The sequence below is a fragment of the Haliotis cracherodii genome, unplaced genomic scaffold (genome assembly GCF_022045235.1).
Source record: "Haliotis cracherodii isolate W230 unplaced genomic scaffold, xgHalCrac1.p SCAF_3, whole genome shotgun sequence".
Lineage (NCBI taxonomy): Eukaryota > Metazoa > Mollusca > Gastropoda > Lepetellida > Haliotidae > Haliotis > Haliotis cracherodii.
In genome coordinates this window covers 20,680,753-20,706,724 of record NW_027266286.1, presented here as the reverse complement: position 1 = coordinate 20,706,724, position 25,972 = coordinate 20,680,753, and the positions used below count along the sequence as shown (strand labels likewise).

At 39.3% G+C, this 25,972-nt stretch overlaps 1 protein-coding gene across 5 annotated transcripts in view; it reads right to left on the bottom strand.

The window, feature by feature from the left end:
• The window catches only part of LOC139474314 (trithorax group protein osa-like), a 60,784-nt gene extending 46,148 nt beyond the window's left edge, over positions 1–14,636 (bottom strand). For 2 of the 5 annotated variants that reach the window (XM_071257276.1, XM_071257275.1), the window contains exons 1-3: positions 13,359–14,635; positions 3,007–3,195; positions 1,874–2,170 (exon numbers count right to left, since the gene is read on the bottom strand). In XM_071257276.1, the coding sequence (XP_071113377.1) occupies positions 1,874–2,170; positions 3,007–3,195; positions 13,359–14,120 (1,248 nt within the window). In that variant the 5' untranslated portion in view covers positions 14,121–14,635. Of the gene's footprint in view, positions 1–1,873; positions 2,171–3,006; positions 3,196–13,358 lie in introns of all 5 variants that reach the window. The other 3 variants (XM_071257274.1, XM_071257277.1, XM_071257278.1) reach the window with 3 other exon arrangements.
• Positions 14,637–25,972: the final 11,336 nt, after the last annotated feature.

Here is a 25,972-nt window from a genome sequence, read left to right as displayed (position 1 = left end):
ATAAATTAAAATAAAATATAATTTAGATTTTTCAAATTATTGAACTGTCTTCTTAAAATACTCTACTTACTACTTCTAAACTATACAGAATACTGATCCCTTTGATGAAAATAGTGCAATCATATGGTTGGGTGATACATGCCGGAACTACTTTCACATAATATATGTCCTGATCAATTTGTTTATGTAAGTATCAAAATCATCACGGTTGCTTAAAATTATAACTAAAACTTTGAGTGAATTCAGTATTTCTATCTACCATCAACTTTTCCTTTGGTTAGGACTACTTTCTGTGTAGCAGAAACATAAAGATCTCTCAAGCTAGAAGCATGCTGCCGGAACTACTTTCAACAGAACTGCGTGCACTGTTTGTATTGGGATTTACATAGCTTTACAATATTCAGCACTACAAGTATATCATCTTAATAGTGTTTCTGATAAAAAACACTGCAAGCACACACAATTATACCAAGATTATAAATTCAACTCATCTTGAGTTCAATTAAAAAAAACAGCATATGTTTTGTCCAACATCTTTGTGTAATGTTAATTAAGAAGCTCCTCTTATCCACCAAATGTTATTCAAGTGCCAAAAAACTTGAAAGCTAGACAAACAAATAACACTCAAAGAAGTCAAAATGTTATTTTAATGGTAATATTTTTCCCCACTTTATTCACATGTGTATAGAAGTGACATTTCAAATAAATGAATTCCATGCTTGTTTTCAATTGCCTTTGGTAACAATTTTATTTAATGCCTTACTGGAGAGAAATTATTGAGAGTTATATGGGTACACATACACACTACAAAACATTACCAAGTCAATAATTTGCAGTTTAACTTGATGCATCACAACATCTTTATTTCTATTGTTTGTTTGTTGTTTAACGCCGCACTCTGCAATATTCCAGCTATATAATGGCTGTCTGTAAGTAATCAAGTCTGGACCAGTCAATCCAGTGATTGACATCATGAGCATCGATCCATGCAATTGGGATACGATAACATGCATCATCAACCAAATCAGCGAGTCTGACCACCCGATCCTGTTAGTCGCCACTAATGACAAGCAGTCGCCTTTTATGGCAAGCATGGGTTGCTGAAGACCTATTCTACCCCGGATCTTCACAGGCCTATTTCTATTGAGACTTCTGTCCATGAACCTACATCTGACAGCAGAATTCAAAATAAGTGTAAGCTGTAAATATGTCTTGATTATTGGTCAGACGACAATACCAGTTGGGTGCATCAGTTTGAAATATATCAATTATCCAGGGGAATAACTTGTCTATCAACACCATGGATGTATCAATATGACACTGATATAAGGGTGTAATACAGGGGTGTCATACAGGATGCAATGTCTGTCTGTCTATCTATCCATACCTGGGATGTAACAGTATGATTCATAGATCACTGACCTAGGGTCAAAATATGACACATATCACAACACCTCATCTGCACTAGACACGAAGTGTCTAAAATGTAACACTCTTTAATATAATTGTGTCACAATTTCTTTGTAGTATAAAAACACTTTGCATTTATTGAATATTTTAACCCTTGTTAAAAGGCACCACAGCCAGTTTATACAATCAAATCTTTTCATTACACCTGTCAGTAAACTACTACATCTCAAGTACTTTGCAATCCAAGATTTAAGAATATTTAATGTATTCTAAACAAAAACAAATCAAGGGGTGTGGGGGAAAGATAAAATTCTGGCTTCAATTCCATCTCCCTTTGTCAAGGACAAGTTATATAAGCAGCAGTTTTCTTTAAAGTTAAACTCCTCTTGCCTTCATACTTCAATAAATGTACTGTAAGACCAAGTCATAAAATTAGTCAAAAGCCAGCATCACCCAAACTCACCTGCTGTGACTGTTCGGAGTTATTGTGGACTGGGGACCCCTTCATCTGTGATGTTTGATGTTGGAGAGCCTGTATGGGTGTAGTGGGGGTGTGAAGGGGCGAGGACTGACTGGCCGGCTGGCAGGGGGGAGACGGCCCTGGGGGCTGGGGCTGTGATGACGGCTGAAGCTGTTGAGATAGGAAAGTTTGCTGTTGAGAAGAGGGCATGCTCTGACTGTATCCTGGCACTGGGCTGTTTGCGTTGTTAGCTGGATGTGGCTGCTGCTGCGGTTGTTGTTGGCTAAAGTGTGGATGCATCTGAAATGGTCAAGTCAGCCTCAAAGGACTACTGACTGAAATAGTTTTAAGGGAATTCAAGAAACATGCCAGCATTTCTACAATTTTGCGACCCAAATTATTTTTCTGTTCAGAATGGGTGAGAAGGGTTTTACAATGTTTTAGCAATATCCTTGTGTGGTACTCCATAAATGGGCTTCACACATTGTACCCATGTAGGGAATCAAACTCGGGACTTCCGTGTGATGAACAAACAGAAGACCATTATCTATCCCTCCACCTCATTCTGATCAGAAGATAGAAAAATAATTTATGTAAGCAAAGCACTGTCATGTTTATAATGTGTTCCAAACTAAGGCATGTCTCTTTAATAATTGTCACTGCACACACAACACTGAAAGTGGACCAAAATCATCTATTATTGGAAAACATGGCAAAAAATAAATGTTGTGGTCATAAATACCAAACTGACTGTTAAATACAAAAACAGGCACGCATTCATGCGTCATAGCGGTGTTGTTCAAGAATCACCGTAAATTATGATGATGATTATAACGAACCATCTAAGAGTCTATGTAATGGAAACCACAACACTTATTTTTAAGGCCAAGGGGAAAGTATCAATGAACTATTTGTTATCTCCCATTCTGTAAGAAAGAGAAACATCAGTCAACTGATCAGCTGTAATCACACCCAGGAAATTGAATCTCTTTTCACAGGAATATCTAAACACAGACTTTTTCTAAACACAAAACAATTATTACCACAGATGGAACTAGCTTAACCAACACATATACTTTCCTGTGAAACTTGTAACTATATCTTGATTAAACTTCACTTTTTTTTCTAGAACCTACCTGTTGATTATAAGTTGGGTTCCCCATGCCACCGGCCATCTGTGCCCCTGGGCTCCGGCCATATCTCTGTGAGCCTGGGGAGAACTGGTGGGGCCCGCCCACATACTGCCCAGGAGCATTCTGGTAGTTGGAGGGGGACATGGATGTCGGACGGCGCGGCTGGTTCATCTCCCCTGGTATTGAACCAGTCTGAAGCAAAGAAAGAGAAACTTTAAAGATAGAACAGGTGCTTGCTTAAAGCTATTCATCCTGAAAATAATGAAAACAATCAGTTAAGTAAATGACCTAATAGTACAAAACAGTAAATACTGCTCTCCGAGCAAACAACGAAAGTATGATCAGTCAGGCAGACTAGTCAGTGATGATAACAGCATTATATTCATACTTTCCACAACAAAGCTTCTCATTCATAGCTATGACGGTGACAGGTGGGGACACCATGGGCCAATATCTGACCACTCTGCAGTTCATTACCGAATAGTGGTATGTAACATAGCTTGATTTGGGGATTAAACAACTGGTCCACCTAGACTGATAGTAGTCTCAGAGTAACGGACTAGTGGCCATGTCTATCCCTGACTGCTGTGCCTACTGTCCCATCACAAGTCTTGGGCCAGGGCCAGGCAAACCAACATGTATAAGGTCAATGGTCAAGAGCACAAGCAGGGATAGACACTGGTCATACAGAACGGGTCTGCATCTTGTTTAAGACTAGTGGTGGATGTCACATAACTAGACTTCGGGATAAAACACATAGTGAGTAGCTCTTCTCGATTATCACTAGTCTTGGACTTGTGGTAGTGTCTATTATACATGAAGTACAAACAACACCTTTGCAGAAACAGATCACACAAATGTTCCGTCTACCCTCACTGTGTTTGTTTGTTGTTTTAAGCCGCACTCAGCAATATTCCAGCTATATCACGACGGTCTGTAAATAATCGAACCCGACAATCCAGTGAATGACATCATGAGCATCGATCCACGCAACTGGGATAGATTACATGCATCAACCAAGTCAGCGAGCCTGACCACCCAATCCTGTTAGTCGCCTCTTACGACAAGCACAGTCACCTTTTACGGCAAGCATGGGTTGCTGAAAACCTATTCTACCCCCGATCTTCACGGGTCCCTTACTCAGTGACCATCAAAGTATCATTTTTCCCTCAGCTGCTGTTGAAAGCACCTGCTCCTCACATAAGTTGCCTTTTGTGACAACACAGAGAAGTGTCAAACATCCTACAATCCCAAAGTATTAAAAAAGATGCTTTCACAATTACATACCCATGTATTTTTTAAGGATAGGAATAATTCCCAAGATTGCAGTGAAATGGCTTAACCAAATGTCCCATGAGTTTATGATTATTATACAGACCATTATTCAAATAAGATGCCATTTGCAAACGAATAAAAGGTTTATCAAATAATACATTATTCCCATATTGATTTGACTTATGAAGTGATAACCATGACACCATGTATCATCTCTGTGATTCTAAACATATACTTTAATGGCCTTTAAGTACCCAGGAAAAAACACTATTAATCATTACCATGATTACTAACAAATCAATGTTTAGACAAGACCACTTAATCCTCATTAAAGATTTAAATAAGCCTTTCCTTTCACCAAAAAAAAAAAATAAATAAAATGATATAAGATATTACATTAACTTGTTAAGTGGGAAGGCTCAATCCATTAATAGAAAAGGTATTGAATTTTTAAGGACACATATTAAGGGTCAGATCTATAAAATTTGTCTTGTCAATCAGTTGCAGCCCTAAAGGACACTGCTAGCCTTGAGGTAAACACACATCTCTGTTAACCTCTCAGTTTATCACCTAGTTCTAATATGGAGCATAACTTGAAACAAAATCAATATATTCCGCATTTGACAAATTTACATCTCCAGTAAATGTCAGAATGATGTTGACTTTTCAATCTTCATTAATGTTTAAAAAAACCCAACTACTTAACATGTTAAAAGAAAAGCTCTTTAAATAATTATTTCTAAAAAAACATATCAACATTATTTGATTGTCAATGAGGCACAGATTTAAACCAATTAGGTTACAAATCACTTAACATGACAAGAGAAACAAAAGACATATATCACATCACAAACATAGAAGCTATGTATAACACTTGACTGTCAGTAATCTTCAACTGAAATTGTATTCTCTTCAATGTGATTGAGTGAAAGGAATTACTACCACGCAAGAAATGTCAAAGGTGTCTGCAGCTTATTTCATTCATAAAGCTATGATTGGGCAATCAAAAGGCCACGACACATCCCCAGGCAGTTGGTTCTCCCGATGACAAAAGGCAAGGATCAACTTGTAAGGAGTCCGTGTAAAGCAATCCCATTCCTAGACAGAGGGGTCCCCAGCTGACGAGGGAAGGCATTATCCCTGGCTCTACACGCTCCCCACAACTGGCTCAACGGGGAGATTTCCACCTTGTGTTTACAGTGTCACTGACAGGGGAAGGCGCCAAAAAAGCACATGGCTAATCAACATAATGAGTAAACACTGCCACATGGCTGAAACATGGGAGATAGATAGACTGCTGACCCCAGGTGCCCCGAGTTCCCCTCACAGGTGAGGGTTTACCACTATTAACAGCTGCAAGTTACACCACATTCACTAACACATGCAACATTAACAATAGGAAGGTCCTACAAGCTCTACCTTTCTACAGCTGATTATTTCATTAACTGCTGCTTATCAAATTTTAAGAAATCTATAAGTTTTGGTTGTTACTTCCTGGTCACTATTTGCAACTAATCATTATCTGTCCACAGAGACCTTCCACCTTGTTATGTTACAGTTTCCTAGCTCTCAAAGTCAGGGCCAATTGTTTTCAAATCAAGATGAAAAGTTTTCTTTATAAATTGACAAACTGTTCTCAAAGTGACAAGCTTAACACTGTGAAATAAAATCTAGGGGTAATGGTTAGCTCTCGACTAGAACTGAGGGATTTCCTTCATTTCCAGCCAAAAGACACAAGAATGTCATGGTGTTCGTCATATAGGTCCAAAAGAACAATACCAGTTAAAATATTGAAACAAGACCTGCCAAACTGAAAGCTTTAAATTCATTCATCTCTGAATATTGGTAGGATCATTATTATCACAAAATGTATCCCCTTATACTCAGTTCCATGTTTTTTCGTTTGCCTTTTGGGAAAAAACTCTTAAAGACTTTCTGGAATTCCGTATTGACCTATGAATGCTTTTGAGATGATATTCACCCTGTTGTCACAAATTATGCCACGCAAGTGACAATAATGACTGTGCTTAAATTAAACTCGGCTGAACATGGCTCTGATCAGCATTTTCAGTAGATTTCAGTGTTATTATATGGACTTTTAATAGCTTACCTTACTAAACGGAGCCTAATTTCACTTGTCTCTCTGTTTTCAGACTATTGGCTAAAGTTTCAGAATGCTTATCAATGACTCACTTGTCTTCACACTTAGTAATATAGTCAGCACTTGTCACACTTAGTAATATAGTCAGCACTTGTCACACTTAGTAATATAGTCAGCACTTGTCACACTTAGTAATATAGTCAGCACTTGTCACGACCAAGATGAAAAGTCGCCTCACCAGCTTCCACAGAACAAGAGACAAGGGACAGCTGACAAGTGAACATCTTGCAGACTACTAGTACTATCCCAACTGACTAATGAGTACCAAGTATGGCTTCACGCCACTTCCAGCAATAGTACAGCAGGGATAAACCAGATATGGGCTTGACACACTGTACCAATGAGAGGAATCAAACCTGGATCTTTCACATGATGAACCAAACTTTCACTACTTCGCCCCTGGCTATTATAGATTCGGTAAAGAAACAGTATACATTCCTTTTTTAAGTCATTTGAATTGAATGACTTAGCTAATAAATGGCATTTGGACATTTTCATGTTTGTTTGTTGTTTAACACTGTACTCAGTAAAATTCCAGCTATATGACGGCGGTCTGTAAATAATCGACCAGAGAATCCAGTAATTGACATCATGAACATTGATCCACAAAACTGTGATACGATGACATGCATCAACCAAGTCAGCGAGCCTTACCACCCAATCCCGATAGTCGCCTCTTATGGCAAGCATAGGTTATACCAAAATAGGAGATTTGTGGAAATTTGGTGTGGTGATGGAAAACTAAGGTACTTTATATGAGGAATTCATCTGCCAGCATGGCACCAGTTAACCATGTTTCATAGCAGTTAGTGTGCTGCCATCAAGATAGAACCAGAATGTGAAGAAAGTACAAATAACCAACTAGAATCTCCAAGCAAGTCAATGCTTAAATTATCTCATAAGATGTTTCAAGATTCTTGTACAAAGATAAATCCTAAAGTCAATAAAATCTTGTTTGCTAATGAATGCCACTCAGCAATGCTAGATACATGATTGTGACCTGTAAACAAGAGTCAAAACCAGACAATCGAGTGATTGATATTGAGCAACATTCCACATCATTGGGGTAAAAATGACATGCAAACAAGACACCAAAGCTTGACCACCTGATCCATTAACATGATTAAGTCACCACTTACAACCAGCATATGTTGCTGCACGGACTAATTCTAACCCTGAATACCTACAGTGAGAACAACCTACCAGCTAATGCTATATATTCAAAATAATTCCAAGAAAAAAGTCCACAATCTAGGAGTCAATCATCCCTAATTAAATAAAAACACAAAAAAACACTTGCTCTAAAAATTGCCATTTCAATTCCAGTTTGTCCAAAAACATTGTAGAAAAAAGGCTTTAGGTCATGCTTGATTTCCTAACGATGAAAAGTGTGTGTGTGTGTGTGTGTGTGTGTGGGGGGGGGGGGGTTGGGCGTGCGGCTGTGATTACTGATTTTCACAAAATACTTACTACTAAGCAAGGAACAAAGGCCTTTATACACTGGCCTTTAAGGATTAATTTTATTGTCAGTTATTGCTTAAAATTACCTGTTCATGCTACCTACAGTAATAGTACCAAACATATGATCTGTGGGAGGTAAAAATGAATGTTAATTATAGCTATTATTTTCTAGTTTTTCACAAATATTCTTCTTAGCTCTGTTTTTTTTTAACAACATTCAGCAACAATCCAGCCACATCACATCAGCATGTAAAAAAACAAATACAGGCTGGAAAAAAGCAAACACTGATACCATGAGCAACACCCTACACTATCAGGGTTTCAACAGCATTAGAAACAGGCACTTGTTCTGTAGTCCTGGCCAAACTGCCCTTTAGTTAAGTTAGCAAAAGGACTAGTAGAAATTTGCCATTTGTAAGGGTTTTACTATATGTGATCGAGGACCAGTGGACTAAAAATATTGTTTCTACCGTTGGTGTCAAGCTCATCTGACCGGATATTCTCACCTGGGTGACTGAAGGTTGGAATTTTTTCCCTAACTAGTTGGTTGTTTTACGCCGCAATTCAGCAATAATCCGGTCTATAAACAATCGAGTCTGGACTAGACAACCCAGTGATTGATATCACGAGCATCCTAACTAGTCTTGCAGGGTTAGAAACTAACAGTTTTTGTCCACTAATCCTTCTAATGATAACATATAGCAAAACCCTTAAAATGGGCCAATTTCTACTAGTCCTTAGGATACCTTTACTATTGGGCAGTTTGGTAAGGACTACAGGACTAGTGCCAATTTCTAACTCTGGTAAGTGTCACAAGTGACATGATTTGTAGCTTGGGTTACCAGGAACACTTCTTTTCCAGTATATTATTATCATTATTGATACTATAAAAGTAATGGACCATATGACATGATGATGGCCATCAGAAAGCCTACAAAGCTATCAATGCATGCGTGAGGGATACAATACTCTTAAAATGAAGCAGTGATAAAAAATTAAACTTAAATCAAAACTTTCCGTCGATCTGGTAATGTTAAGTACTGTATATGACCGAAGATAAGCCACATTTTGAGGACCAGAAAAGGTTAATGAAGGTGAACGAAAAATGAGAGATATAGCAACTTTGCCAAATGAAAATGTGAAATTTGCAATTAAAGATCACAAGACATGATGATTTACCACTTCCATTGCAATTTTTGTTATGCTGAGCATTGTTTAATATGCAGGGATAAAGATTGTGTGTATTGTCTTGTAAACTAAACCAGAAATAGCAATCAGCTGTACACACATTTTCTCCCAATCTACCAGTGATTAAGTAAAAACAACCCCAATAATATAACGGAAAAGAATTCTGATACAATGAAAAAACTACTATGTTACTACGATAACATTCTCTGATATTCTGTTATATTAATGGCAGGCTTTACAATAACGAAGGTTATGCAGTAGCTCTTTAGTGTTTTGTCGCATACCTTTCACACATGGCACAATTTTAGAAGTAACTGTTGAGTTTTCATGCAATCATGCTATTTCCATCACAAAAACAATATGGTGACACATAATAGTCACTCTACAACAAATATGACTTTTAACAAGTCAAGGTATGGCAGTTATGATATATGTATCCATTATCTGTCAACCAAGGTTCGTTTCAAGGTGTCAATATAAGTAATATGACCGTGGTTGCTGTGAATAGTTTGAGTTGGTGCTGTCACAGATGTGGTAAAGCGGATCTTATGTAACGGGGTAAAATGAGGTTGAAAGTATCAAAGGGACATACGATATCGAAGGGACATACGACTTTGCTGCTATTTATGTTAACATTATTGAATGAAAGTTTGAATACAATTAATATTACAAACACAAGTCCAGATATACAATCAACACTTATTAACAGATAGTGTAACGACAGAATTAACATGCGAAATTCAATACGGACTTAATTGATGTTCGATTTCTGATGACGGATCATGACAAGAGGATTGTAGTTTTACGTTGGCAGTCCGTCTTTTGTACTGCACATAACATTTTGTTACAGATTTCAAGGACAAAGTTAACACCTCGGCTTAACTATGAGAAAGGCTTATCTATCTGTCAAAGTATTTATGCTGCGAGTCCTGACTACCAGCAGATTTCTTATAAACCACACTGGAAACACACACACACCCCAATACCAGTGCACCAAAAGCTTTTCAAGTCCGAACTCAGCTCTTACTAGTCTAAGCATAATTTTCAGTTAATTTGAGTTATTTAACAATAATATGGTGCATTATTACTTGAACATATTTCAACAAACAGAATTTTACTAGCTGAAGTTGCAGCCTACTGCACTGAAAGAACATGGTCCTACACTCACAAATGACCCCTAACTGTCCTGGGGTGGGGGGTCACAATTTGTGACAGTATCACTTATACCCGCTGGTAAGTCGCACTGCTCCGGTCAACCACAGGCTTACTTGTAAAAGACTTCATCAACATGATATTGCTGTAAAACTGTCCACTACGATGTAAACACCCACCCACTCACATCTGAACCATCTAGCCTTCAAACTGTTTCCCAGGGTCTCTTCAGAAGAAGCAACCACTGCATAAAGATCGGATTTTAAAAATTATGAACAGCTTAACTCAGCTGTTCAGGTTTTTATCTCGGCTTCCAGGGACCAATATATGGCCCCCAAGTCTGCAGCAATTGTCACTAGTTTCACAAATTGGAAATAAAAGATTTCCAAATCTTGTTTATTTAGTTAAACCTGATGTGATGGCTTGGATGTATTTATTGATAACAGCACAACTAATGATGACGAGACTAGTTTTACATTATTGCAATGATTGCAGTGTTAAAATATCTCTGAATTGAAAAGAAAAAGTTCCAGTTTTGAAAAATATCAAACATCCCAATTCTACTTGGCATACCTGATAATCCAGGTTTACACAGATCTTACTAATCTACAGGGTTCTACAGGATGCAGAAACGTGCGTCCTGGACGTTCTTGCATACAGGTATAGAATGCACACAGAAAAAAATTATATTGCGTCCCAAGAGACACACAATAACATTCATTGTACCAAATTCTTGACGAAAAATGTAAAAGTTCCTGTAATTAAAAAAATTGTTAAATATGTAAGTACTGCACACAGTACCATTTCATTACTTTACAGGACCCTAATATTTCCGATAGTATAAGGACCCATGAAGATCCAGGGTAGAACAGATCTTCAGCAACCCATGCTTGCAGAAAAAAGTGACTAAGCTTGTCATAAGTGGCGACTAACAGGATTGGTTGGTCAGGCTCTCTGACTTGATTGATGCATGTCATTGTATACCAATTGCGTGGATCAATGCTCATGATGTCATTCACTTGATTGTCTGGTCCAGACTCGATTATTCACAGACTGCCGTCATATAGCTGGAATATTGCGGAGTGCAGCGTTAAACAACAAACAGACAAGAGGCAAGTTATTGGTGTCCAAGAGTTTTGTAGGTCAAGGTAAAACCCTGTGATCTACCTGTTTAATTAAGCATTTCAATCTTGTGGTTCCTGGAACATAATCCACCCATCTCAGATCTATGCATATGCTTCCTAGTGGCTGTGTGTACCTACTCATATTCGGTAAAACAACCCTGAACAATAACTCAACCACGGTTGGATAAGGCTTAGTCAATTTGATCTCAATAAATGACTACTTAGGGAATTCAAAAAGCGGAATGTCAATTAACAGATTATTGATGATAAAGACTGACAATGTGCAATCCAATCCTTCAGTAACTTCATATACTCTTCTGGTCGGAAGATGCATTAAGGTGGGTCATGTGAAGAGTTTAGGACAATTCAGGGAAAGAAACGAGTTTGAAATAATTGCTTTGTCTGTGTTATAGATCTTGATTATTTCTATGATTTCCGAATTTCCACTTGTATACCACCAGACACCAAATTTGACCATTTCAGCAGTTACCAATTTTTCATCCATCAGATTTTTTTCAACCTGATTCAAAATCCCACCATTATGTATCATGCCATTAGATAATAAATTTCCGCCAGGATGAAGAGTCATGCAGGCATCCACCAAACAGTACTGAGACTTAACATGTTAATACTTTTGAAGAAATCAAGGTCTGTCCAAGTCCTTGAGATAAATTTTCGTAACATATCACTAATAAACAGCATTTCCTGGACTTCCTTTTAATGGCAGCTAAGGGATCAGAGAAGTATCACTCCATCCAGCATCAACAATCTCATACATTGCATGCATCTTCCCACAATTCTGGAACCGTTCTTGGAATTAACGACACATATATTAGTGGAACAGTGAATATTTTACTGTTATTTAAGTTCTGATGGATCCAAATGCGAAGACATCTTCGCATTTGTATGCAATCCTTAGATATATGCCTGAAGATAAACAGATTATTAACCAAAGAATTAATATTGATGCAGCTGAAGAATTGGGGGGGGGGGGGGGGCAAAATGATGATGCACTGTAAGTAGAACATAAAAAGTGAAAGGTTCATACCCCATGTGCATACTAAGCATCATTTAGCTTCATTGTATATTACTACTCTTTCCCATCCCCCATCTCTGTAAAACTATGTCCACATTTCAGCATCATTAGAACAATCAGGGCAACCTGATTGCAATACATAAAAGAAAAGTCAATATGCATTAAAAGGTTTCCCCATGCACCATATGCAGGAAAGTGATAAACAAACTAGTTAAAAAACAATTTCATCATTTGTGGAAAAGATACCTAAAAATGTAAAAATTATTTTTAAAACAATTTCATGTTTACAAACAAAGAATGTGAAGGCCAAGGTGGGACATCAACAGTGGAAAATAAAGCCTTAGGCTGCATGGAGTGATCTGGCACCGTGACATGACCCTGAACTGGTGTGTATACGCAACACACACATCTGCTTTTCAGCTGACACAATTTCAGTTTATGTTCTCCATGGCAACTGGGGAAGCTTTGGCTGTGAAAAAAGTAATCAATGAAAGCATGGCAAATACTATGATAGGCTGCTGGAAGTAAAGTGCTATCATTATGCGAGGCATGATTAATTGATTGTTTGACAAAGGCCATCAACCAATCATCTCAGGGCAATGCCACATTCATCCAGCTGTCTTGTGAAGCGCTAATTTTGCCTCCAAATTTAAATATCAGTCAGTCACCATGCTGGATGCATGCATGACTTATGAAAGACTGACAGCAGTAGTATTTGGTTTCTGGTCTCTAAGTTTTGCTTTCCAGCACCATTCTGGCTGGTCTAATGCACAGCAATCTTTTTCTATCACTTTTCCAATGAATCATGTCCTAGATCAATAGCATCACACCCACAAGGCAAGGCTTGGGCTTATCAAAACAATCAATCAAAACAAAACAAAACAAATGTAAAATTTCTTAAAAGAAATTTCACTACTATAAAGTATAATTTATTTCACAACAATATCCAGACACTCACTTGATTTCTGTAAGGAGATGTCCCTCCCATAGGCCCAGGGGGATATGAAGCTCTTGCATTCCAAGGACCTTGCATATTGTATGGCATGTTCCCAGATCCCAAGTCATTTGTCTTGCCCGACCCCCCTGGATATTCACTGTAATTATTAGGGTATCTTTGGGTAGAGTTAGGAGTCTGTAGCAACTGATTTAGTGTAGGTGTTGGGCCACCTTGCTGAGATATACTTTGTCCAGACATCATTCTTTGAGCACTAGGGTTGTATCCAGGGGGTGACATCATTGCCATTCCTGGGGGTGCCATACCCGGCCTGGATGGACTCATACCTGGTTTATCCATTCCTGGATATCCTGGTCTCACCTGTGATTGTGAATACTGTCCATGAAATTGTGAACCCTGAGTCCCAAATTCAGTACTTCCTGCCAATGCCGGCATACCGCCATGTTGTTCCGAACCCAGGCCATAGCCCCCCCTGTTATAAGGGTAGTTTTGCATCTGACCATGGTGCATATTATCATTCATTCTGCTATAATTCTCAGGGCCCATTCCATGTTCTCCTGATGTTGGTGGGAAATTATTCATATCGGTGTTCATGTGAGCCCCCTCCATCGGAGGATATTCACTCTGTTCGGAGTTGTTCATGTTTTGCTGGCCTCCATCTTGAAAAGAGTCCATTGTGTTTGGTTCACTCATCTGGTTGGGAGAACGCAGCTTATTATTCACGATCATTCTGTCTCCGCCATCATCGGGAGAAATATTATCCATAGTAGGTACTCACCGATTCGTTGGTACCAACCCCGGTGATTCGGATAGTCCTATATCCCTGCCTTTTTTGTTCACGCTGCAAACTTGATCAAGCATAATGCCAAGAGCACACACCCTGAGTCGAAATTCACGGGAACAGACTCCAATCTTGTTGCAGATGAACGCTTATGATGTTGGTCCCCTCCTGTCCCTACCTCAAGTTTATGTTACACACGTGTGTGAAGATGAGGTTTGGAAACAGTAGGGGAAAACAGTCTCGGATAGCAGCATGGTCTTATCATACACTCGGCTATTATATGGTACACTTCAATAAGCGGGAATAGGAGAGATTTTGCCAATAGATTCATGCGCAATGGCGTGTTTCCGGACAAAACATAACGCGCTATTTCTCCTTTCCTTTTACTCGACTCATATTGGCCCTGTCAACCATCTGTAATAAAGTAGACTATATCGCGCGGTTTTGGCACGCAGCATCCGCTGAAAAGTACCTTAGAATTCTTTTCTACTCTCCCTCTACTGAGCGGATGACCACAAATTTCGAGTTGTGACGCGTCCGAGGCATTCTTTTCAATTCTGCCGTTTCAATTAGCTGATCTTTTCACCTCCCTCGGATGAGTAATACCAGATAAAACCAAAGAAAATATTTGCAAAAAGGTTACACTCATTTTTTGCAGAGTTTTTCTGTTTTATTCTACCTAAAAAAGCAATGTATAGTAAAGAAAAGCATAATATGACTATTCTTGGCGAGGCGCGTATTTATTTCTGAGTTCCAGGGGAGGTGACTATACCAGCCGGAGTTGCCAAAGGGCTTTCGCACTGACGTCAACCGGAGGCCAAGTCTCATATTATTGGGCACGCAATTGTTGTTATTCATTTTTTCTTGACGCCGGTCGTGAGGGAGATACTGCAGCCGATACTGGGCGTTTCTTCAACGCATTACATACACTAAAAATTTATATATCTAAAACAGAAAGAAAATTCAGAAAAAAAATCCTCTAAGTTGGTGAAATAAGCAAGTACACGAGTGAAAGATATCGAGGCTGTTCCCGTTATAAAACGTCTCCCCTCGTAACGTCGATAACAGCGAGCGAATCTAGCTCAACTGTGCAAAGCAAGAGGAAAGGTCGGTAGGCACGTTAGAAATGGAACTAACAAGGGAGGTAATCATGGTAGCGTGGATAGAATTTACGCGCATTTATATTGATGTGAAGAGGTTATTGGGGAAATGAAAGCAGACGATTTTTCTTGATTTGTTATTCCGTGCGAACCACGTGCAGCGCTCGAGGAAAACAGGGTCGCGTTATAAACGAGAAGCATTGATCAGTAGATATTCGCTCCAGTCGGCTATATCTGTGTTATTCTATGAGAAAAAGAGCTCATGTATTGTTTATTTCATTATCCCGAATGAAGAAAAATATCGTTATCGCAATTGGAGGACTTTGTGATGGGCTGAATTATTTTATTTAGAAGGTCGCGCGGATTCCTGGAACAGCTTGCATTCAACCTGGTATTTGAAACTTGACTGTGGCGTTCAAATGAAAAATAAATAGAGGCATTTTACATGTTTCGTTATTAGTTCACAATTTCCAATTTTGATTAAAAACAATAAGCGTATTCCAGAAAAGCGAGGACAATACTAGCGTTGTTCATGTATAGTCAAAATACTATCAATATCCGAATTATGTTGATCGATATGGTTATTATAAATTGTCTTTTGGCCAACAATTGGAATTTTCAGAGGACAAACGTTTTACTGAAAAATACGTTCGCTTTGGTATATTCTGGATTAAATCATTTCCCATACTTTATATTAGATTCAGGTTGGAGAAAAATGTGGTTTGAGTTCTTTAATTGCAAACTAAAGCGTGTCACTTTAAAGTATATCGCTTGAGCTTCGTACGGTGTTAACACACGGAGATTTAGGATGTGGTATATAAGTCAGTGTTTCTATTTCCTTAACGTTCTCTAATATCCCTGACTGTAAATCAGGACATGTTTACTTGCGGTAATATCGCGTGTAGCCAGTCGTCTCCGCCTTCTAGACTTGCAGGGGGCTTGTACAGGCATATATAGAGACGTATGTTATGCTGAAATCAGCATATATATAGCTACATGCATTTCGAGACACGCGTGACGGCAGTCAACATACTTCAAATACGCCCAGCAGAAGCAAACGAATATATTTGCGAAAATATACCACGACCGGCAATGACACTCACTGTATGCGACACTGATGTAAATTCAAAATACTGTTCATTATTTAATTGTATATCTTCAAAATATGTGATTGAAAATGTCCGATGGTTGATAAATATTTTCTGAGACGGCTGCGTTTTCATCGATGGAAGTATGTGTATGTTATCATAAGCATATTTTTCCCCGCATTTCCCGCACGCTATCAATATCCGACCAAGCGTTCCGGACAAGGGAGGTAATCCACGCCTTGCACCATTCGCTTTCTTTTTCTCAAATTCGTTCTATCAATATTTCACTGACAACATTGTTATGAATTTAATATGCATATATAATATATATATATGCTTAGAACCAACATACACGGCAGCTCTATAAAAATGCCAGTCTGCGCAGTTAGATTTACTCAGTATACGGAAAACGTCCTGGACCAACGCGGTTTAGACGAATGTAAAACTTCAAAGATTTCGGTTTATAGTAAGTAAATTCAAACCGAGCTGTTTTGAAGTACTAGTGTAGATGTGGATGGTGTAGATATGAAACCGTCTCACCTCATTAAGGAATCCAACATTCAGGTATTTCTACTCTGTCAGTGTGGACACTCAACCAACTTCGTGATGACCAGTACGACCCGTCAGCGACAGATCTCACAGCTTGGCCATTAGAAACGTATCCACAGCAGTGATATATTTCACGCACCTGCTAATTGACACGTGTAATGCACGTTGAATGGACTAGGCGTGCAATGTACGCTCGTTAGCTTGTTGTTAACACAGACAAGGGTGGTGGACCGAGTGTCAATATGATGGTTACAGCTTGCCTTTGATGTTCAAGAGGAGTTACCTTCAGAACCGGCGGTGTGTGGCAGACAGCTGACACTTGCTCGGTTTCTATGGTTATCGAGAATTCAAATAATAAAAAGTTTCAGGCCTGTTTCAAGTTTATCATTATCGGTGCGCAGTGGTGATAATTTAGTGAGACGAGGGTTCTACATTTTAAAGATATGTCAGCAATATCAAAATCGCTGTATGTATATGGGAAATGAATCCTGGCTTTCGGCACGATGAGCGAACGCTTTAACCACTGAGCTACCCAAACGCCATGTTGTTTATGTGGAACAAAATCATCAGAGAAAATTACAGATTGTATCTCGAGTGAGGGTGTGATTGTGTGTTGCTTGTTGCATGTACCTTAAGTTGTGGATCATAAACAGCGCGGGCTTTCTTGGTTACGAATATGCCAGCGTCTTTAAAGTTATTATTGTTTACCTACCAATGTCCGTTTTTGTCTCACAACTCTTCCCAAACATTAAGCACGTTTCAGTGATGACCTTTGTTGGAACTGAATTATTTCATGAATGTTATTGGAGCCGTGAAGATACGGGTTAAAATAAGTCTTCAGCACCCAGGCTTTGAAAAAAATGTTCCCAATCGGACATTTTGAGACGTCCCCTGAGACCTACACTTGGCACCCGGGTAGGGTCGGGTAATAGGGGGGTGGGTACCCGGGTAGTAAATTTGGACTCGTCCCAGCCAATTGCGTGGATCGATGCTCATGATATTAATCACAGGATTGTCTGGTCCAGACTCGATTATTTACAGACCGCTGTCTTGCAGCTGGAATATTGCCGAGTGCGGCGTTAAACAACCAACCAACCAACCTGGACACTCAGAATACCCGTATCAAATGATGAGTGTCACAATAAACAATAAACACGTTATTTTGGCGGCTAGTAAACTATTTTGATGTATTTTGTATTTTGATATACTTGTGCCTATATTTAATGCTCCATTGATCTTTCACTCAAATGTTTCTTAGCTGGGCCCATATGGTAACAGTAACATGATTGCCGAGCGCAACGTTAAACAATAAACAAACTAAATAAACAAACAAACTTCTTTTCAAATTAAAGGAGAGCCAAATATGTTGCAATTTAACTCTCCTCTGTTTATTAGCATACTTAGCCCCTTGACGTTATAACATGTAGGGTGATGTAATAAGTGTTAATGACGTCATCACACAAAGAATCGGACACAACAATGACATCAAGATGGGTTCCGTCTCTTCATATAACGAGTTGACAAAGCGCAGAGAGAGACGGAAACCAGTTTACAATCTTGTATTTTTCGTCACAGTGCGCCAGCGAACACTTGAGACATGTTAAACATGTATTTTCTTCATGTAAACTTGTCAAACCTGTAATGTTAACAAGGAGACCCATTTGCCAAACTCGACGCTATACCCTCGTTAAACCAGACGATAGGGGTTCAACCGAGAACGTCCGGGTAAACGGAGTTTTCTGGACTGATTTGTGAGATATTTTTTTCTAACATGGTTTTTCCTACCAACCTGTAATGGCGGTGATATGATGCTGATGTATTTATGAGAGGAAGAAAATTATACTCTTAACAATATTCTGGGTATGATCAGGTAATCTTGCAGGTAAATTTTCAAAATGTTGTTTTTCAAACACTAAACAGAAACATGAACACAATTTACAAAAATTAAATGCGTACACGTATAAATGAAAATGTGTAGCTCTACATTATTCCCAGGTGTACGTTCTGCAATTTATAGTTTTTATACATATTATGTACCTGAATTATTTCGAATTCTTCTTCTTCTTCTATTTGGTAGCACGTGTGGGAAAAAGCGCCACTATTCGCTGTGAAGAGTTGCGTCCCTTAGCCGTTAATTGTGGATTCGAATTGTGATTCTTTGTCTGTGAGAACCATACCCTTGGTCGTGGGTTTCACCAAAGGATGTACCTCAAGAGCTTTCCTCCCAGTGTGAAGACACGCCGTTATACTCGTAGAACTGAAATACTGTTCAAAACGGCTTTAAGACCCGTGAAGATCCGGGTTAGAATCGGTCTTCAGCAACCCATGCTTGCCGTAAAAGGCGACTACGCTAGTCGTAAGAGGCGACTAACGGGATCGGGTGGTCAGACTGGCTGACTTGGCTGATGCATGTCATCGTATCCCAATTGCGTAGATCGATGCTCATGATGTCAATCATTATTTACAAACCGCCGTCAAGTAGCTTGAATATTGCTGAGTGCGGCGTTACACAACAAACAAAGCGGCGTTAAACCCACTCACTCAACCACACACTTTTTAATATTAACCAGATAAAATATATTCGCCAATAATGGAACATATTAAAATAACTTTATTTTAATGTCTTTTGGTATGACGTGGCCGGGTACCGACAGACGCTCTATCCTCTCGACCAAGGAGGCGGTCGGAAACGGCGAAGACGTGTCAGACCACAGTCAAAGACATAAGAGATGTTTCGGCGTGAAGTGAGCCGCAGACGAACCGGTGGTTGATATCATGAGAACGACCCATTCCTGTTGGGGATGATGACACGCCACTAGACCAACGTATATTCCTTGAAATTCAGTTATGTGTAACGTTAGTACAAATAGTCCAACAAGGGAACACTCCAGTTTTAAGGAACCCTTAAGTCTCTTCATTTCCAAGAGCTGAGAATGCGAGGAGCATAGACTGCTAGAGCTGAAAAGGATATGAGTATAGACAGCTAGAGCCTTGAAAGGGGTGCGTATAGGCTGATAGAGCCTTGAAAGGGGTGCGTATAGGCTGATAGAGCCTTGAAAGGGGTGCGTATAGGCTGATAGAGCTGAGAAAGGGTTGCGTATAGGCTGATAGAGCTGAGAAAGGGGTGCGTATAGGCTGATAGAGCTGAGAAAGGGGTGCGTATAGGCTGATAGAGCTGAGAAAGGGGTGCGTATAGACTGCTAGAGCTGAGAAAGGGGTGCGTACAGGCTGAGATAGGGTGCGTATAGGCTGATAGAGCTGAGATAGGGGTGCGTATAGGCTGATAGAGCCGAGAAAGGGGTGCGTATAGACTGCTAGAGCTGAGAAAGGGGTGCGTATAGGCTGATAGAGCTGAGATAGGGGTGCGTATATGCTGATAGAGCTGAGATAGGGGTGCGTATAGGCTGATAGAGCCGAGAATCATCTGCTTGTGGATCGAATCCCAGATTCGCCCTGAATATGGTTCTACGTTTGTCAACGCCATATCCGTGCTCGTGGGTTTTCATCACAGAGGTAAACACGACAGACCTCATGATGAAGCTGACACTGGAATACAAACTGACGTTAAACCCAACCCACCACCTCATTATTCACAAGCCAAATTAAGTAAACGTCACTTAGAATAATTGCTTTTTATGATGAAAAATTGTAAGAAAAAGCAGACGCAAACACACTTTATTTAAATATCTTTTATCAGACATAACGCCTGTGCGAAGTGCCGCTCTCTTGTCTGTAAGCAACAGATGTTGGGAGATCTCGACATAATAGTTTAATATCCTGTTTATTAACCGAATTCCCCAAAGGATTTTATTTGCCATCTGTTTAGGGTTGTAGATACTATTGGTTTCTAGATTAATTTTCTTCGCGTTATAAATTTATCACACGTGAACTACATTTCCAATGCACTCAAAAAACGTACTCGCTTTCCAAAGTACTTCTCGAATGGTACACATTTCAGCCTCGAGCTGCGACCGCTAATGTTATGTGTCACACGTTGTCTAGGTTTTATGTAGTTTACTGTTCTAAATACATCCCGGTATATATGTGTGCATATGTATGTCCGTATGTCCTGTGTGAACAGCCGGTATCTATATACCATATATGATCTTCTCTTTGAAGATAAAACCGAAACATGACTGTGACGATTTCTTTATATATGTGCTACTCTACACTAGTGAATTAGCACATTTATATATACTCACCGACAAAAGAAACACGAATATCATATATGTTGGTTGATATATGAAGAATTACTCATATTGAAGAGATATCAGATTGGTTTCATGCACATACGAACATACTGGTATGTTGTTTGAACCGACGCTCGTGAACGCACCACATGTGACATCATTGACTCGAGATGCACCATTTGTCTCGTGCAGGATTAGCGTGCAAAGCGTCTTGTTCCTATGGCATGGGATCGCTATCATGGTGTCAGTCACTGGTATGACAGCGTCATATATACGCCTGTTGGATTTAAATGTTTGAAAGGTGTAACTTTGAATTTTGTCGTATTCCTCTTTTTGTAAAAGACATCTTCAGTGTTTTCGAAATAAATGTCGTTTGTTGGCTTTTTTAGTAGATACAAAGCTTTTTACTCTGTATTTACCTCAAAAGTGCAGCATAAAAAGCTCCGTTAATTATCCGTCCCTTTGGAGGATAGTCAACCATGATGCCACCCTCGAGGCCAAAACCTTTACAGCTAATGACGGGACAGTCCTTCCCTTCTTTGGTGGTAGTGATGTCAAATGCTTCCACTGTTTCCATTGTTAATCGTATTCAGGCTGGAAGTGGTAAACTCATGTTTCATCCATAGTCTCAAATCGTTGCAAGAACCTTTCTGGGTCAGCTTCAAACAGATCTGGATTATCACGAGACATACCTGGTGCGTTTTTGATCAGATGTCAGAAGCTTTGGATCCCAATGAGCTAATACTGTCTTCATTGGCAACGTTTCTGTGATAATCGAATGTACTCTCTCCCGGTAACTGCCTACTGAACCTGCAACACTACGCTCAGTCATTCGCTGGTCGGTCATCACCACATCGTGGATTCGATGGATCATTTCCTGTCTTGCTGACGTGACAGACTCTCACTGCCACGTATAAACTCTGCTGCACGCCTATGTACGGTGACATTAAACTTAGGAAGGGACATCCTTGCCTAGTGTGGTACTCATATCTTCATGGATGACCTTGGTGCTAAGCCCTTTTTTCTGGAAGTACTTGATCACAGCACGTTCCTCAAGTTTGTCTATTTTGCAAAGGTCACAGGCACCTGCTTATATGGCTGATTTGGCCGAAATATATCCGCTATGTAGGCTATGTATGTTCCCCATTCGGGGACGTTTTGGTGATTGTCTACACAAAAATTAGAACTGAGATATTATCCGCGAATAGGCTATGTATATTTCCCATCCGGGGACATCTCAGTCACTGTCTACACAGGAATAAGACCTGACTTATCATCCGCGTATATGGCATGTATATTCCTCATCCGGGGATGTCTCGATCACTGTCTACACAATAATAAGAACTGAGTTACATCCGTGTATATGCCATGTATATTCCCCATCTCAGTCAAACAGGACTGTATTCACGTTTGGGATGAATTCCTTGCACCATCTCAGCTACTCTCGATAATAATAACTTTAAGTATTGACTTAGGAGGTAAACATACTGTGTTTTGAATGTAGAGCTAGGTACCTGTAGATTAACCGCGCCAAATTAAATTTGATATCGAAAATTTACATTGAAAACACGGTATGTGTATCTCCATTCTACCATGACAAAATAAAACGCGAACTCTTTGGTGTTAGCAAAGATATTGAGTGAAGCGGCATGGATTGAGTTCTGTGTTTTGAGTAGGTTGTCGATCTGAATTACCGAATCACCGACAAGAGCCTTTAAACAAAATACAGCGTTTTTTTTGCTGAAGCAGTTTATTTACACTGTAATACTTCACTCGAACATATGACAGGTATTGAAAGCATATAAGCACGGCAACTTGGTAAGCTAACATGTGGGTACCCCATAAAGAAAAATAAGCAACCTTTGCATAGCTTTCGTTCTAACACCATTATGTCATATCGCTCACTGTGACGCAAAAGATATGACGTCACAGTCGTACATAGAAAAGGGCAACTTCCAAGCTCTCTCTTGTCCCAAAAACTTAAAATACATTCTCAATGTAGACACTATCTTGCTTTCTGCGCGAAATGTATTTCCACACATCCTTTGAATATTGTATTCAACCATGAATTTGAAAATTATTCGATTCTGATTGGTCAATGAGATGTTGTCAAATCACAATAACCCCACTCTGATTGAAACAGCCGATTTGAGGGCCGCATCAACGCGGAAGTTAATATTCATAGAATAGTACTTTTTCATTTCTTTGAAAGGCATTTAGAAGTTGGAGTAAGGATAAGATATAAGATATACACTGAAACGTCGCTCCTAATTGCAATAAAGAAGTTGTTCATCCATATATCTTATCCTCACTTAGTACTTTTACAGTCATTGTCGGTAGGCTGCGCGTTCAGTTCCAAATTCAATTTGGCGCGGTTAAATCTACAGGTAACCTAGCTCCACATTGAAAACACACTATGTGTATCTCCTAAGTAACCGTAACTCTACATTTTGTAACCTATAACTGTAGAAATAATTATTTAAATATGCCAACCGACAATGACTGAAAATAGTACTATTCTATGAATATTAGCTTCCGCTGTGACGCGGCCGTCATATCGGCTGTTTCAACCAGAGGGCGTTTATTGTGATTTGACAACATCTGACTGACCAAACAGAATCAAGTAATTTCCTAACACATGAGAATTGGCGTTTATGCCTTTCCCCCCGTACACCGTATGGCTATGATTGGGATTAGTTCTCTACGGAAGCCTTTTAGGGCTATTATTTTTTTCGTGTTTTTTTTTTATATTGATATTTGAACATCCTGAAATTTTAAGTTAGTATCTTGAAATTTCAAGAAAAAAACAAAACGAAAAAAACCCAAATGGCCCTTAAAGTTAAAGTCTTCCGTGGTTCTCTGAAGGTTAACGAGTGAGTTAGATTTTTTAAGTCACATCAGCAATATTTCAGCCATATCGTGACTGAAGATCCACGGATATATGCTGATAACAGAACAATATTTCAATACGATGAACCCGAAGACTATCTCAGACAATAAATAAAAACAATCCAAATACTGGATCGATGAAATACCAAAACGAAACAGAGAGTTTATGTGAATACGGCACTCCTATGCTGGTTCTCTATTAGCACTATAAACAGCTTACACATCACATGTGTACAGACGTTTTTCATTGATAATTCTGATAAATCCTTACGATTATCATAAACACTCGAACTGGTTTGCTTAATGACAACAATACCATAACAGGTGTTACTAAAAATCGTTGGAAGTAGTAGAATGTGATATTTGATCAATGTGTTGAATGGTGACATTCTCCACGCGTTGTGGTGATGTTCACTCTCTTTCCGTGTCCCCATGACTGGGGAACAAAATATGGGACCAGCTTGATATACGTATTTCATCTCCCTGCTTGAGATTCTTTATTGTAACGGGATTGCTACTCACACAAACTTCTGCAATGATGAATTCTGCTTTATACAATATATGAAATATTTTGTATCTGAAAATAAAATATTAATTTTTTAAAGAAAAATACAAAGACGAGTTCTGAATGACGTTGTTCTATAATGACGTGGTTTCATGTACAGTTGTATTGACCGTCGACCCGTGAAGAACCGTCTTCAGCAACCCATGCTTGCCGTAAAAGGTGACTATGCTTGTCGTAACAGGCGACTAACGGAATCGGGTGCTCAGGTAGCTGACTTGGTTGATGCAGGTCATCGTATCCCAATTGGGTGGATCGATGCTCATGATGTCAATCACTGAATTCTCTGGTCCAGATTCGACTTTTTACAGACCGCCGTCATATAGCTGGAATATTGCTGAGTGGCGTTAAACTACAAACAAACAAGCATAGGTTGCTGGATCTATTCTAACTCGAAATCCTCACGAGAGAGTGATCACAATACAAATAGCTGTCTTGTCCTATATATGTTCATTTGTTTGATAATTACTTCCGCTATAACAGTGAGCTTGTCCCTGTGACCATGTGCCATGTGTTAGGACATTAACTAAAATAAATATTTTCAAACAAATTTATCAACCGGAAAAAAACCAACAAGAAACCCGCATTTGATGAATGGTGGTAATAAAACACATTCCTACCATCCGTTTTCATTAAATAGCTATATAAAATATAATTCTAAGCGTCAAGTCGAACTTGTTTTCCCAGACCGGGATTTGTCATAGCCCTAAGTATTTTCCTTACTAATGTATGACGCGCAAAGGTGACTAACGATGAATCGGCCATGAACGCAGAGAGCGTAGGATGTCGATCGGACGCTACTCCGCCTCTCATTGTGGAATCAAACCTAGCGATGGCCGAGTAGGCCCGCAAGTGATGTCAGCCCACTCCCGATGTCAAGCGTGTTTGCTGTGGCCGACTGTCGCTCTGGGAATAACACACGATGACACATAGCATCGGAACTCAGGGGTTGAGGAAACAACACTTGCAGTGACCTCAGTGGGCTTAGTGCTATAAGAGTTATGTCCCTTTACCTTATCGCTTTTCCCATGTCCAACTTCGTGAACACTGAAGTCACTACAAAGCGGGTTGTTGAATTCATAATGTTTGCTGGAGTCGTTTTGTTGTGGGATCTATGATTAAGAGTAATTCTCCACGGAAATCGTTTTTAATCCCAGCCTTCATTTCTTGCAGTTTGTTGTCTAATATTTTGTTTGCGTGTAGACATGAAACTCAAGGCCGCGTCTGCCATCTTCCACAGCCTAACTCCACAAATTCCCCATCCTCTAGTGTTTGTATTTATTGTAGATGGTTTGTGTAACCAGCCTTTTTAATGTAGACCAAACAATTAAATATTCAAGGTCGTAGCTACGCTGGGAATGATAGATTATTCTACAGCCTATTTTTATGAGGGACGATTTGATAAATGAATATTTCATCTACTTGATTGAATTTTTTTAAAAACCCAACGAATGTCAA